The sequence below is a fragment of the Jaculus jaculus genome, chromosome 16 (genome assembly GCF_020740685.1).
Source record: "Jaculus jaculus isolate mJacJac1 chromosome 16, mJacJac1.mat.Y.cur, whole genome shotgun sequence".
Taxonomy (NCBI): Eukaryota; Metazoa; Chordata; class Mammalia; order Rodentia; family Dipodidae; genus Jaculus; species Jaculus jaculus.
The window spans coordinates 45,920,999-45,936,942 of record NC_059117.1 but is presented as its reverse complement, the minus strand read 5'-3'; the positions used below and the strand labels follow the sequence as shown (position 1 = coordinate 45,936,942).

At 40.7% G+C, this 15,944-nt stretch overlaps 1 protein-coding gene across 4 annotated transcripts in view; it reads left to right on the top strand.

The window, feature by feature from the left end:
• The window catches only part of Kbtbd2 (kelch repeat and BTB domain containing 2), a 53,797-nt gene extending 38,138 nt beyond the window's left edge, over nt 1-15,659 (top strand). For all 4 annotated transcript variants that reach the window (XM_004652753.2, XM_045136017.1, XM_045136016.1 and 1 more), the window contains exons 3-4: nt 7,801-7,966; nt 12,969-15,659. In XM_004652753.2, the coding sequence (XP_004652810.2) occupies nt 7,801-7,966; nt 12,969-14,504 (1,702 nt within the window). In that variant the 3' untranslated portion in view covers nt 14,505-15,659. The remainder of the gene's footprint in view (nt 1-7,800; nt 7,967-12,968) is intronic.
• The last annotated feature ends 285 nt before the right edge of the window (nt 15,660-15,944 follow it).

Genomic DNA, 15,944 nt, shown 5'->3' with positions numbered 1-15,944 from the left:
GGCTGAAGTTTTCCCTCTAGTCTTCTCCCTCACAAGCTGCTCCTCCATTGTTCACTGCGGTCCTGGTCCTCCCTTCACCTTTCTTGAGTTGCAAGGAGCTCTGGTGTGAATGGAAAATCCTCTCTTTTGGCTTTTTCTGCAGCTCAGGCCCTCAGGCCTGGTGGCTGTGGCTAGGCAGACCTGGTTCTACAGCTACTAGAGCTGCTTCTTTGGACTCCAGATGCTCTGGATCTTCCTACTTCTCTGCTGCACTTGATATTTCTTATACTCCTCACTTTTTAGTAGAAGAGTGTATTTTTCTGGGTTTATTTTGGGCTTTTTCTCCCCTAGGCTGCCTTAGGGTGGTTCCTACACCATCATCTTAACAGGAAGTCTTAGCTTTTTTTTTTTTTTTTTTGTGGCAGAGGCTCACTGTAGTCTAGGCTGACCTGGGATTTTTTTGAGGTAGGGTCTCATTCTAGTCCAAGCTGACTGGATGGAATTTACTCTGTAGTCCCAGGCTGTCCTTAAACTCACAGCAATCCTTCTTCCTCTGCCTCCCAAGTGCAGGGATTAAAGGCATGCACCAGCATGCCTAGCCAGAAATTGATTCTGTTCTCCACCCTTATTCAATATTTGAAGAATAGGATGAGTAAGGGTAAATGTAGACCAGTGTATTTCTGCTGCTGTAGTGGCAACTATAAACCAGACTGGGTATGTCCAGCCCCAGCTATGAATGTGACCCAACACAAAATTGTAACCATTATGGGTTTTTTGTTTATTTTTGTAACTCCATTGTATGATCTTTGATAGAGAATGAACTTTATAGGTGATGTTCTGTCACAATGTCAAGAGGCTAGACACACCTGACTGACTAACTTTGAAGGCTAATTTGAAAGTACAGAAACTTCATACTACCCTGTAAGGCACCTGAGAAGCTGAGGTCAAAATTCCAATTGCTTTCTCTCTACATTTTCGTTTCCCTTTAAATTGTGGATTTCTTGTATAGTTTCAGACAGTGATTTAATTCCATGAGTTAGAAAGGTTAGGCTTTTTTGCAAGCAAAAATCGTTGTTCTAAAATGTAGTTAGGGCTGGATAAATGGCTTAGTGGTTAAGGCACTTGCCTACAAAGCCAAAGAACCAAGGTTAAATTCCCCAGGACTCATAAGCCAGATGTACAAGGTGGCGTTTGTGTCTGGAGTTTGTTTGCAGCAGCTGGAGGTCCTGTTGTGCCCATTCTCTCTATGTCTGCCTCTTTCCCTCTCTTTCTCTCAAATAAATAAATTTTTTTGGTTTTTCGAGGTAGGGTCTCACTCTAGTCCAGAGTGACCTGGAATTAACTATGTAGTCTCAGGGTGGCCTCGAATTCTCAGCGATCCTCCTACCTCTGCCTCCCAAGTGCTGGCATTAAAGGCGTGTGCCACCACGCCCAGCTTAAAAATTTTTTAAATTATAAAAAGTTTAGAGCCAGGCATGGTGGTGTATGCCTTTAATCCTAGCACTTGGGAGGCAGAGGTAGGAGGATTGCCATAGTTCTAGGCCACCCTGAAGCTCTATAGTGAATTCTAGGTCAGCCTGAGCTAGAGTGAGACCCTACCTTAAAAAAAAAAAAAAAATAAGTTAATTCTGTGAATTAATTGGGTAGTGTTTATTTATTTATAGGGTGTGGGGGAGAATGAGTGTGCCAGGGCCTTTAGCTATTGCAAACGATCTCCAGATGCGTGCACTACTTTGTGTATCTGACTTACATGGGTATTGGGGAACCTGGGTCCTTAGGCAAGCACCATAACCACCAAGCCATCTCTTCACCCCAGAAATTCTTATCTTAGATATAGATTTAGAGTCTGTATGGTAAAGAACTTTGCAAATGGTTGTGATGTCAGGTTTTTTCCTCCATGTCCATTGTCTAAGCACTGGATGCTAAATATTCAACATTACAGATATAGTGAACAACAAATATCTGGGCTCTTAAGCTCTCTTTTTAATTTATTTTATTTTTTGTTCTTTTCCTAGGGCAGGGTCTCAGTGGAGCCCAGACTGACCTGGAACTCATCCTTTAGTCCTAGGTTGTCCTTAAACTCATGGTGATCCTGTTTCAGCCTCCCCAGTGCTGGGATTAAAAGGTGTGCACCACCACACCTGGACATTCTTCTTAATTACAATTTAAATTGCAAATTGCTTACCTATTACTGGAAAGAGGTTTTTCCTTTGCTGCAGATTTTATAATTGTTCTTGTTTGCTTTTTCTTTATTTAGTATCTTTTTTGAGGTAGGGTCTCTCTCTCTAGCCCAGGATGGCCTCAAACTCATAGTGATCCTCCTACCTCTACCTGTTGAGTCCTGTGATTAAAGGTGTGTTCCACTGCCCTCAGCTCAGGTTTTTCCCTTTTTGGTACTGAGGACTAAACCCAGGGTCTTGTACTTGCTAGACAAGTGTGTTTCCACTGAGCTAAATCCCCAAACCAGTTGGAGATTTTTAGATTGACGTCTGCAGTCGTACATTTTTTTGTTGTTTGAGGTAGAGTTTTGCTGTGTTGTCCAAGCTCAAATGACCTTCATGCCTCAGCTTGAGTGTTTCAGTTCAGAGCAGTTTACTAATTAACACTAGCCTTCATTGTGGCAGCCAACAGCCCAGGTTCGATTCCCCAGTACCCACATAAAGCTAAATGCATAAGTGGTGCATGCATCTGGAGTTTGTTTGCAGTGGCAGAAGGCCTTGGCAGGCCCATTCTATCCCATCCTCTCCTCTCCCTTCTCTTTCTGTCTTGCTTGAAAATAAATGAAAATACTTTCTCTCTTGTCTCTCTTGCTCTAAAAGAAAAATAAAACCAGAGGGTTGGAGAGGTGGATTAGTGGTTAAGGTGCTTGTCTGTGAAGCCGAAGGACCCATGTTTGACTCTCCAGATCCCATGTAACCAGATGCACAAAGATGAGGCAAGTGCACGGTTGCACATGCCCACTACATGGTACAAGTGTCTGGAGTTCGATTGCAGTGGCCAAGGCCCTTGCATGCCAATTCTCTCTCTCTCTCTAAAATAAGAAATAAATGTATTATATTTAAAACATCATTGTAAATGTCCGTGATTACAGGCTAGAGAGATGTCTCAGCTGTTAAAGGCACATGCTTGCCAACCTGTTGGCCTGGGTCTGATTTCCAGTACATACATAAGCCAGATGTACAAAGTGGCACATCTGTCTAGAGTTTCTTTGCAGTGGCAGGAGGCCCTGGCATACCTATTCACACTCTTTCTGCCTGATTCTTTCTCAAGTAAATAAATAAGATATATTAAAAACAAAACAAAACTTCCTAGCTGGGGCTGGAGAGATGGCTTAGCAGTTAAGGTGTTTGCCTGTGAAACCCAAGGACCCAGGTTGCATTCCCCAGTGTCCATTGAAGCCAGATGCACAAGGTGCTACATGTGTCTGGAGTTCATTTGCAGTGGCTAGAGGGCCTGATATGCCCACCCTTTGTCTCAAATAATTAAATAAAATATTTTTACACAAGCCAGACATAGTAGTGCATGTCTTTAATCCCATCACCCAGGAGGCAGAGGTAGGAGCATCACCATGAGTTCAGGGCCACCTTGAGGCTACATAGTGAATTATTCCAGGTCACCCTGGGCTAGAGAGAGACCCTGCCGGGGGAGGGGGTTCTTCCATGACCACATTGGCTAGGTTCCTGCCGTGTTTTGCTTTCAGAAGTGCAGTTACTACTCATCTGGTGACATCTGTAAAGCTGGTTGTTTTATCCTACCCCCTTTGCCAAAGGAAAGACTGGATCTTGCATTTTTATTTCTGAGTTTTTATAGGTTTTCTTTCCTTCCTTCCCTCCCTTTATTCACTTTTTTTTTGTTGTTGCTCTTTTGTACTTAGCTCCCATTTTTCTCTGCCAGACAGCTACAGCTGGTAGTGATAGGTGTGTTAGATGCCTTTTTCAAGAGTACTCTATGGATTGAGATGATAGATCAGTTAGTAAAAGACTGACTTACCTTGCAAGCAGAAAGACCTGAGTTTGATCCCCTGAAACTAGGTAAAACTGCCAGCATGGGAGAAGCAGAGACAGGCAGATCCCTGGAGCTCACTGGCCAGCCTAGCCTGGACAGTTGGGAAGCTGTACTCCAGGCCAGTGAGAGAGACCTTGTCACCAAAAAAGAAAAAAATATATATACATATACACATACATTGATTTTTGTAAAAGGGTAGACAGCATGACTGAGGAAAAGTACCAAGGGTGTCCTTTGGCCTCCATAAACACACAATACATATTTGAAAAAAGAAAACTTACCTTTTTTTTTGGTTTTTCAAGGGTTTCAAAGCCAGGCATAGTGAGAATGCCTTTAATCCTAGCACTCGGGAAGTAGGAGGATCAACATGAGTTGGAGGCCACTTTGAGACTACATAGTGAATTTGGTCTAGAGCCAGACCCTATCTTGAAAAACAAAAAAAGAAGTCTTACTCTTAGCCCATGCTGACCTGGAATTCACTATGTAGCCTCAGGCTGGTCTCCAACTCACAATGGTTCTCCTACCTATGCCTCCAGAGTGTTGAGATTAAAGGTATATGTCACCACTTCTGGCCATTGTTTTTAATCCTAATTGAATTCTACTTCCTTTTGCTTATTTGAATTCTTTGAGGTTTTGTCCCCTTTTTTTTTTTTTTTTTAACATCTTCTTGACATAGCTCATCAGTTTGTAGATGAGCTAAGGCCCGTTGTGTGAATGCCTAGCCTACAATACTCCACTAACATTAAATACTTTGCTAGTGACTGTATTATTTGCATTTGACTCAATTGTCCTTGACTGAAATGTGTTCAGAACTTAACTCTTCTTTGTTTTTTTTTTTTTGAGGTAGGGTCTCTAGGCTGACCTGGAATTCACTGTGTAATCTCAGGGTAGCCTCAGACTCTTGGTGATCCTCCTACCTCTTTGCCTCCCAAAGTGCTGGGATTAAAGGCATGTACCACCATGCCTGGCTTTATGGCCTAATATTGGTTAACAGCATTTTCTCAGGTATTCAGTTATAAATAAACAGATAACTTTCACTCTTCCTTGTCTTCTTCTGCCCTTCCTGCTGGGTTCAAAATAATAGCTAGCACTTGTTGGCCCCTCGTAGTAGTTTTCTTATATGTTTCTGCCACACTGTCTCCATCTAGATATTTACTGTGGTGTTGTAACCAGCTTTCCAGTTTCCAACCTTTGGCTCTAGAGATCTGTTAGTGTGTAAATGCATGTTATTTTGCTAAATATAAATGCAAAAGCCCTCAAATAAGGATTGAGCCAAGGGCGTTATGCATACTAAGCACCATGAGCTACTTTGCTAGCATTGCATAAACCTTATATTCAGCTATGATCTTGAACAGTTCTATACTTCTTACTCATTTTGAATGTCTTCCTCATCATCTTGTCCTACAGAGGGTGACTATTATGATACTCACTCTTAAATGCCTACAAAGGCTTTTCTCTGTTTTGTATGCCATACTAGTTGCCTTCCCAGCATAATTTTCTACATTTAATAGAATTTTAAAATGGTGTCCTGTCATGCATGCTTATATGAAATTCCTTGTCAGCTTATAGAGGTAGAATTTGCATATCATTAAAATACACCCATTTGAAGTGTGCCATCAACCCTATGTCCAGGTTCTTCATGTATTTAACCTCAAATAGACAAATATATGTTATGAAAAAATATAAAAAAATTTTAAACTTTTTATTGACAGCTCTTTAAGTATAGACAATAGCCATGATAATTCCCACCCACCACCCCCATTTCTCCCTCCCAAATCCACCCTCCACTGAATCATTTCTTTCCAATGAATCTCTGTTCTATTTTGATGTCATTTTTCCTCTTACTAGGAAGGTATTGTATAGGTAGTGTCAGCCACTGGCTGCTAATCTTTAAATGAATATAATAAAGCAATGAAGAAATGAACAGTTACCTGGAAATATGATTGTTGGTGGAAAAAATAAAAACATAAAAATCCAGGTTTGGGAAGATGGTTCATTGGTTGAAAGCACTTGCTAGCCAAGCCTACTGGCCAGGGTTTAATTCTCCAGCATCCACATAAAGCCAGATGCAGACTGTATCTGTGATCTCAACTTGCCTTCGAGAATGGAAAGTTAAGCCAAAAGAATCTGAAGCTCAAGGGCCGGCTAGTTTGACATTTGTTTGTACTATGACTGTTGGCAGTATCAAGAGACCCTCTATTCTCCATTTTGGTTACAGAGACAGGGGCTGTGAGATAGGGTCTTACTTTAGCCTAGGCTGAACTGGAACTTCCTCTATAGTCTCATGCTGGCCTTAAACTCTACCACCTGGCCTGCCCCCCCACACCCACAGGAAGGATCTCACTCTTGCCCCGACTAACCTGGAATTCATTCTGTAGTCCAGGCTGGCCTTGAACTCACAGCAGTCCTCCTACCTCTGCCTCCTGAGTGCTGGGATTAAAGGCATGTATCATCATTCAGGGCTAATAAAGTGGAATATAAATACCTCAAAAGCTGTCCTCTTGAAGGAGAAACAGGAGTAAGATAGTTTTCTACAGGCAGTTGGGATCAGAAGCCCAAAAAGGGAACAAGGAGATGCTACTCTGCCCATTCTGGCAAAACAAAAACTCATGTCTGAACCAGTCTCACCCATGATGACTACCCTTTTCTTGTTTTCTAAGCAATGTAGTCCAGCAACTACTTGTATAATATGTACATTATTTTAAGTATTGCAGCTAGTTTAGAGGTGAATTAAAGTATATGATGGGGGCTAGAAGATGGCATGGCTCAGCAGTTAAAGGCACTTGCTTGCAAAGCCTGCCGACCTGAGTTCAATTTCCAAGTCATTTGTGTAATCCAGATGCAAAATATACTGCAACAACTGTGTGTGTGTGTGTGTGTGTGTGTGTGTGTGTGTGTATGTGTGTGTTTACAGTGGCAAGAAGCCCTCACACACCCATACACATATGCACACACCTACAGATACCTGCACACAGTATATTTTAGGTTCTTTTAAAAAATACATTTTTTGTTTATTTATTTATTTATTTATTTGAGAGTGACAGAGAAGGAGAGAGAAGGAGGCAGATAGAGAGAGAGAATGGACACACCAGGGGCTCCAGCCACTGCAAATGAACTCCAGATGCGTGCACCCCCTTGTGCATCTGGCTGATGTGGGTCCTGGGGAATCAAGCCTTGAGCCGGGGTCCTTAGGCTTCACAGGCAAGCACTTAACCACTAAGCCATCTCTCCAGCCCTAAAAAATACATTTTTAAATTTATTTTATGAACATAAGAGAATAGGCACACTGCAAACAAATCCCTAATGCATATACTACTTTGTGTATTTGCTTTAATATGGGCATTGGGGAATTGAAACTAGGCAGGCAGTGCCTTTAACCACGGAGCATCTTTCCAACCCATGGGTTCATTTATATTATCACCCTGCTTTTCTTTTGTTTTTATTTGTTTATTGGTTTTTTTAAGGATGGGTCTTGTTCTAGCCCAGGTTGACCTGGATGGAATTCACTGTGTAGTCTCAGGGTGGCCTCCAATTCATGGCAATCCTCCTACCTCTGCCTCTCGAGTGCTAAGATTAAAGGCATATGTCACCACACCTGACGCTATTTTATTGCTGAATAGTGCTCTATTATGCGACTATAAGGAATGAATGAATTTTTATATTATCTCAGAATAACAGAGATAAATGTGTTTGGCACTAGGTTTTACTTCAAGAGTCTTCCATTAGTAACTATGCTAAATAAATATCCTATGTTGTCTAATTTTTCTTTTTAGCTCTACATTTGTCCTTAAGCTTTGTTTTCCCTCTCTACTGTAGGGCCATGTTCATGAGTGGACTAAGTGAAAGCAAACAGACACATGTACACCTGAGAAATGTGGATGCTGCCACCTTACAGATAATAATAACTTATGCATACACGGGTAACTTGACAATAAATGACAGCACTGTTGAACAGCTTTATGAAACAGCCTGCTTCCTACAGGTAAAGTCAGTTGAGTAATAGTATGTTTCTGTAAAGAAATATTTCACACTAAGCCAGGTGGGGTCACACACACCTTTAATCCCATGCCCTCAGGAGGCTAAGGTAGGAGAATCACTGTGAGTTTAAGGTCACCCTGACACTACTTAGTGAATTCAAGGTCAGCCTGGGCTAGAGAGAGACCCTACCTCCAAAAACAAAAAGACAACAACAAGAAAGGACTTACTAGTGTAATTTTTCTTACTGGGAATTTTATAAGGCAAAGCTTTCTTTTTTTTAAATATATTTTTTAAATTATTTATTTTTTTATTTGAGAGCGACAGACACAGAAAGACAGATAAAGAGAGAGAATGGGCGCGCCAGGGCTTCCAGCCTCTGCAAACGAACTCCAGACGCATGCGCCCCCTTGTGCATCTGGCTAACGTGGGACCTGGGGAACCGAGCCTCGAACCGGGGTCCTTAGGCTTCACAGGCAAGCGTTTAACCACTAAGCCATCTCTCCAGCCCCAAAGCTTTCTTTTTATAAAAAGGAAGGAAAAAAAGAATATGATTTCCTTAGGTCATAAATCGTTTTGTGGCAGGAACTTTAAAAGGGAAGTGAGCCAGATATAGTGGTACACACTTGTAATCCCAGTAATGGGGAGGCAGCGTGATTGCAAGTTCCTTAAGCTGCGTAGACCTTGACTCTTTAAAAAAAAGCTGGTTGTGGTGGCGCACACCTTTAGTCCCAGTACTTGGAGGCAGAGGTAGAGGATTGCCATGAATTCAAGGCCACCCTGAGACAATATAGTGAATTCCAGGTCAGCCTCAGCTAGAGTGAGACCCTACCTCAGGAAAAAAAAAGAAAAAGAAAATTTCATGGTCTTCATATTTCATCTAATATGTCTGAAAATTTGGATTTCAAGCTGTTTTAACTCAAATGCTTTAACATTTTGTGCAGATTTAAATATTTAACAATGGTTGTGGTCTATATTGAGCTATTAAGTAATTAAAACTGATGGTTAATAAATTTACACATGATTTCTTTTTTTTATTAATTAGTTTTGTATTCAGCAAATACAGTCAGTTTGGTACCATTATTAGGCTCATCTGTGACCTACCCCCTCCCCTTGGCTCCTCCTTGTTGAGGTATATGAGTCATGCATTGTGGAGTTAGCCCACAGTTAGGGGTAGGATAAATGTCTCTGCATATCATGACCCAACATGTGGCTCTGACATTCTTTCCACCCCCTCTTCCGCAAAATTTCCCTGAGCCATGTTGGGTTCATTTTTGGTCTGCTTCAGTGATGAGGTGTTGGGGCTGTATTCTCCCATTCTCTTCAGATTTTAACAGGAATACAAGTATTTCATCATTCCTTTCCCTGCTTTTGGAATAACACTTGGTACATTGGAAATAGAATTCTTTGTACTGTAGTCCCAGCTCTTGAATGACTGAGACAGAAGGATGGAGAATTTGAGGATAGTCTAAGCTGTAGTCAAACCCTGCCCCCCCCCCATAAAAAAAGGGGAGAAAAAAGGGAAAACCTTCAAACCAAAGGTTAAATTTTGGTAGCACGGTTCATGACACCTGTAGGTCCATGACAAATGTTTGCTAAATATCTAAGAATAATATTGGTCAACCGCAGGCATCTGGGTATAACTCAGAAGAACCGGAACTCAATTTGTGGTGTGTTTGTGCTATATGTGTTTGTGTCAAAGACTACCTGTCTTAGCCCCCCTAGGTTACACGTGTATGTCAACCACGCTCAGCTTTTCCTTCCTTTTTTAGTCTTGTACTGTTTTTCCTTGTAAATTTTGTACAGCTTTACTATATTTAAAATGGAGAAACAGACTGGTAGATTGATTCCTTATATTTTAGAGTCAAAGGTGTTGTGTTATATAAAATCAGACTAGAAGAGAGAACTGTTTGCTACAAGCAAGCATTTCTATTCCTTTAATTTTTTTTGTAAAGTTTATTTGCCTGAACTGGGTGTAATGGTGTACAACTTTAATCCCAATAATTGGGAGGCAGAGGTAGGAGGATCCCGGTGAGTTTGAGGCTACCCTGAGAGTACATAGTGAATTCTGGATCAGCCTGGGCTAGAGCAAGATCCTACCTTGAAAAACCTATATATGTATATGTGTGTGTGTATGTGTGTGTATGTGCATGCATGCACCAGGGTCTGTTGTTATTGCAGACAAACTCCAGATACATGGGCCACTTTACATTTGCCTATACATGGGTATTGCAATTAGCCCAGACCAGCAAGCTTTGCAAGCATGTACCTTCAACCCCTAAGCCATTTCTCCAACCCTGTATTAATTATTTTTAAAGATACTTAGGCTGGGCGTGATGGTACACACCTTTAATCCCAGCACTCCAGAGGCAGAGGTAGGAGGATTGCCATAGGAGTTTGAGGCCACCCTGAGACTACATCGTGAATTCTAGGTCAGCCTGAGCTATAGTAAGACCCTACCTTGAAAAAACAAATAAAAAGATATTTAATTAGCCAGGTATGTTGGCACATGCCTTTAGTTCCAGCACTTAGAAGGCAGAGGTAGGAGGATTGCTGTGAGTTCAACGCCACCCTAAGACTAGTGAATTCCAAGTCATCTTGAGCTACAGCAAGACCCTACCTTGAAGGAAAAAAAAAAACAACACAAAAAAGTAAGATACTAACTAAAAGGAATTTTTACAAATTGCTAAGCTGAGAAATACAAAGAAATCTGTGCTCTATTAACTTTCTCAAATTTTTTTTCTGCCATATTTGTAAAAGCTGTATACATGTGCCAAATGCAAAACAGGACTGGGCTAGGTTGGCCTGGCAAGCCTGGGACATTCTGTGACTACTACTAACCATATGAAGTGGTACTTTTCTGTGTCAGATAATTACAGATTCTCATTGAATCCTTAATAATTTTCAGAGATGGCCTCAGGTGAGGGTTGGGAAGATGGCTCAGTAGTCAAAGGTGCTTACTTACAAGGCCTGATTGCTGGTGTTCAATTCCAAGCCACCCACCTAAGCCAACTCAATTTAGGGGTGGGGTGCTTAGTGGTAGTGCTTGAATAGCATATATGTGACCTTGGATTCAATCCCCAACACTACTGGGAAACAAATTAAAAAGTAGGTATTTTATGGCTACATACAAACATGATGTGATACCTTGCTCTTTAGATAGGATAGCAAATAAACTATTTAGTGCATGAAATTCTGACTATATATGACTGTCATTTTCAAGTTGAGAAATTCAAAATCCAACAAATCAGTGATTTCCTGTTATTAATATGGTTCTTTTAGAAAATAGATTTAAAAACATTAAAGGGGTTGGAGAGATGGCTTAGTGGTTAAGGCACTTTGCCTACAAAGCCTAAGGATCCAGGTTCAATTCCCCAGTACCCATCCGAAGCCAGATGCACCAAGTGACACATGCATCTGGAATTTATTTGCAGTGTCTAGAGGCCTTGTCAAGCCCATTTATTGTCTCTCTCTCCCCTCCCTCCCTCCCTCCCTCTCTCTCTCTCTCTCTCTCTCTCTCTCTCTCTCTCTCTGTCTCTCCTTGCAAATAAATAAATTAAAAATATCTTTAAAAAAAGGCATTTAAGTCCAGAAACAGCATAATGTATGCATGAATTTTCTTCCTTGCCCTGAGGCCCCAAGGTTTATGTTTCTTTTGAGATTGAGTCTAATGTAACCAAAGCTCCCTATGTGGCTAAAATGGCCTTAAACCCTTGATCTTCCTGCTTCCAACTCTTGATTTAGATTACACTGTGTGAACCACCATACTTACCCTGCATAGAAAAGTTAAATAGACCATTAGGCAAGAGAAAAAAGGTCATCATTGTCATCATCGTATCTTTTTCTTCCTTCTTTCCTTCCCTCTTTCGTCCTTTCTCCTCCCTCTTTCTTCCTCTTCTTTTTTTTTTTTTTTTTTTGTGTCTCTTATTGTTGCTGTTTTTCAAGGTAGGGTCTCACTCTATCTCTGGCTGCCCTCGAACTCCCAGTGATCCTCCTACTCACTCTCCCAAGTGCTGGGATTAAAGGCATGTGCCAACATGCCCAGCTATATATTCTTACAATTTTATTATTGCTGGAAAAGTATCTTAACATGTATCTCAAAACTTCACAGGATGGAGAATCTGTTACAGAGAACTTATATCTTACTTAAAAATACATTGGAGAATGAAGGTATAGATCAGTGTAAGGCCCTGTGTTTAATCCCTAGCACCATTATTTTGAAAAGTGTGTGTGTGTGAGTGTATGAGTGTGTAATACATCTTATGTATAATATATAATAGCATTACCACTATAGATAATAGCAGTGTCTCATTTTTTTTTTAAGAGAGAGAGAATTGTCATGCCAGGACTTCAGCCACTGAAATCAAACTCCAGATGCTTACACCACCTAGTGCACATGTGCAACCTTGCACTTGCATCACTTTTGTGCATCTGGCTTACGTGGGCTCTAGAGAGAGACTGAACATGGGTCTTTAGGCTTTGCAGGCAAGTGCCTTAAGGGCTAAGCCATCTCTCCAGCCCATTTTTTAAACTTTTTTGTTGTTGTTGTTATTTTTATTTGTTTATTTGAGAGCAACAGACAGAGAGAGAAAGAGGCAGAGAGAGAGAGAGAAAGAATGGGCACGCCAGGGCCTCCAGCCACTACAAACAAACTTCAGATGTGTGCACCCCCTTGTGCATCTGGCTAACATGGATCCTGGGGAATCAAGCCTTGAACCAGGGTCCTTAGGCTTAACAGGCAAGCGCTTAATCGCTACGCCATCTCTCCAGCCCTTAACATTTTTTTTTTTTTATGAGAGAGAATTGGTGTGCCAGGGCCTCCAGCCTCTGAAATCAAACTTCACATGCTTGCTTCATCTTGTACATCCAGCTTACGTGGGATCTGGAGAGTCATACATGGGTTCTCAAGCTTTACAAGAAAGCTCCTTAACCACTAAACCATCTCTCCAGCCCCTATATATGTATTTTTATGTCCTGTCTTTATCATCTTTTTTTCTCTCTTACTTTAGGTAGAAGATGTGTTACAACGTTGTCGGGATTATTTAATCAAAAAAATTAATGCAGAAAATTGTGTGCGATTGTTGAGTTTTGCTGATCTCTTCAGTTGTGAAGAATTGAAACAAAGTGCTAAAAGAATGGTGGAGCATAAATTCACTGCTGTGTACCACCAGGAGGCTTTCATGCACCTTTCACATGACCTACTGGTAGACATTCTCAGTAGTGACAATTTAAATGTAGAAAAGGAAGAAACTGTTCGAGAAGCTGCTATGCTCTGGCTAGAATACAACACAGAATCACGGTCCCAGTATTTGTCTTCTGTTCTTAGCCAAATCAGAATTGATGCACTTTCAGAAGTAACACAGAGAGCATGGTTCCAAGGACTCCCACCCAATGACAAGTCTGTAGTGGTTCAGGGTCTTTATAAGTCCATGCCCAAGTTTTTCAAACCAAGACTTGGGATGACAAAAGAAGAGATGATGATTTTCATTGAAGCCTCTTCAGAAAATCCTTGCAGTCTTTACTCTTCTGTCTGTTACAGCCCGCAGGCAGAAAAAGTTTACAAGCTATGCAGCCCACCAGCTGACTTGCATAAGGTTGGGACAGTTGTAACTCCTGATAATGACATCTACATTGCAGGGGGCCAAGTTCCTCTGAAAAATACAAAAACTAATCACAGTAAAACAAGCAAACTCCAGACTGCCTTCAGAACTGTGAATTGCTTTTACTGGTTTGATGCACAACAAAATACCTGGTTTCCAAAGACACCAATGCTTTTTGTCCGAGTCAAACCATCTTTGGTTTGCTGTGAAGGCTATATCTATGCAATTGGAGGAGATAGTGTAGGTGGAGAACTTAATCGGAGGACTGTAGAAAGATATGACACTGAGAAGGATGAGTGGACAATGGTGAGCCCTTTGCCTTGTGCTTGGCAGTGGAGTGCAGCAGTTGTGGTCCATGACTGCATTTATGTGATGACATTGAACCTCATGTATTGTTACTTTCCAAGGTCTGACTCATGGGTAGAAATGGCCATGAGACAGACGAGCAGATCTTTTGCTTCAGCTGCAGCTTTTGGTGATAAAATTTTCTATATTGGAGGGCTGCATATTGCTACTAATTCTGGCCTAAGACTCCCCTCTGGCACTGTAGATGGGTCTTCAGTAACTGTGGAAATTTATGATGTGAATAAAAATGAATGGAAACTAGCAGCCAACATCCCTGCTAAGAGGTACTCTGATCCCTGTGTTAGGGCAGTTGTGATCTCAAATTCCCTTTGTGTGTTTATGCGAGAAACCCACTTAAATGAACGAGCTAAGTATGTCACCTACCAGTATGATCTGGAACTTGACCGGTGGTCTCTGAGGCAACATATATCTGAACGTGTACTATGGGACTTAGGGAGAGATTTTCGATGCACTGTGGGGAAACTTTATCCATCCTGTCTGGAGGAGTCTCCATGGAAACCACCAACGTACCTTTTTTCACCAGATGGGACAGAGGAGTTTGAAGTGGATGGAGATATAGTTGCACTACCCCCTGTTTAGAGGTTGAGGAGTGCACACCTGATTCATGATTTTCTTTGCTAAATGAGACTAAATATGAATACATAAAAGTCTATGATAAATTTTATTTTTATGCCCTACTTAATATTTGCTTCAGTGTAATATATATCAGTGTGTCATACAGAAATACGTGCTTCTGTAATATGAAATAGGTTATTCAATAATTGAGAAACTCATATGTATCATGAGAGCATAAGTCTGGATTGTCTAACATTGTTAGCCCTGTGTATGTACAGTCCAAAAAGTTGACTTATAAAAGTAGATTCTTGTTTCTAGTATGGTATATCAGTTGTGCGAGGTTACTTTAGCGTTTGTATGTCATTCTCATGTTTCTGAAGTCCTGGAATACAGTTTTTCCAATGTAATTGATTCACCTGCACTTAACACTAATATCCATGTTAGTATGGAAATGTTCTAAATCCTATGGTTGCGGAAGATCTTCCATAATTTTATGGTTATAACAGGGAACGTTATGACTGCAGGATCAGTCTAACCGTATGCCATTAGGCGCATGAATTCTTTTTCTGCTTAGACTTGTCTTCATAGAGTACAGGTTGTCCAGTCATTTGGTCATTTACCAGATGTGGACTTAAGTTGCTGGACTTGCAGTACAAATTGCTAGTCCTTCATTGTGCGGGTCTTTAGTTGTGTGGAGCTTTAATCAGTAAATGTCTCCACTTTCTGTATTACATTAACATTAGCTCATACATATAACCACCACCTGCTGCTGATGTAGTTCTTCATCTTAAAGATTTAGAGTGGATTAACCAGGTCATTACATCTTAATTTAATAACAAGCATTACTGTAGAATGATTGTGTATAGACATTTGTTAAGTGTGTTTTGGGGTTTTTTTTTTTTTTGTAACCTGATGTGTGTATGTTGTGGGGCGGGTGGGGGGTTGGATTAGGAAGGTGAACTGTTCAGGAATTGTCTGCACTAGTTGTGCAGAAAAGCAGATAACTAGTGCTGCTGTGGCATTAATCCCAGGAACCACTAGCAGTAGTGGGGCGCCGCCAATCTAACATGAGAATAGGTGCTTCATGATAAACATTATTACTAGCATGTTCAACTGCATAATGTTCTGGCACTGCATTTTGAATGACATTAATTTATTAAATAAATTGTATATATTCAATACCTGTTTCATTTTTTGTGATGGAAATGGTATATGCAAAAGCTTTCGTTTTATTGGATCATCTTGGGTGATTGTCGGTGGCTTCATCAAAGCTTTGCTTGAGACCCATATACATATCATAGTTTCCTCTTACCTATGGTTTTAGTTACTAAAAGTCAATTCTAGTATGAAAATAGTAAATGAAAAACTTTAGAAATGAACAATTTGTGTTTTAAAAAATAGAATTACTAAGAAACATGATGAACTCTTTTCCTGTCTGGGATATGAACTACCCCTTTATCCTGT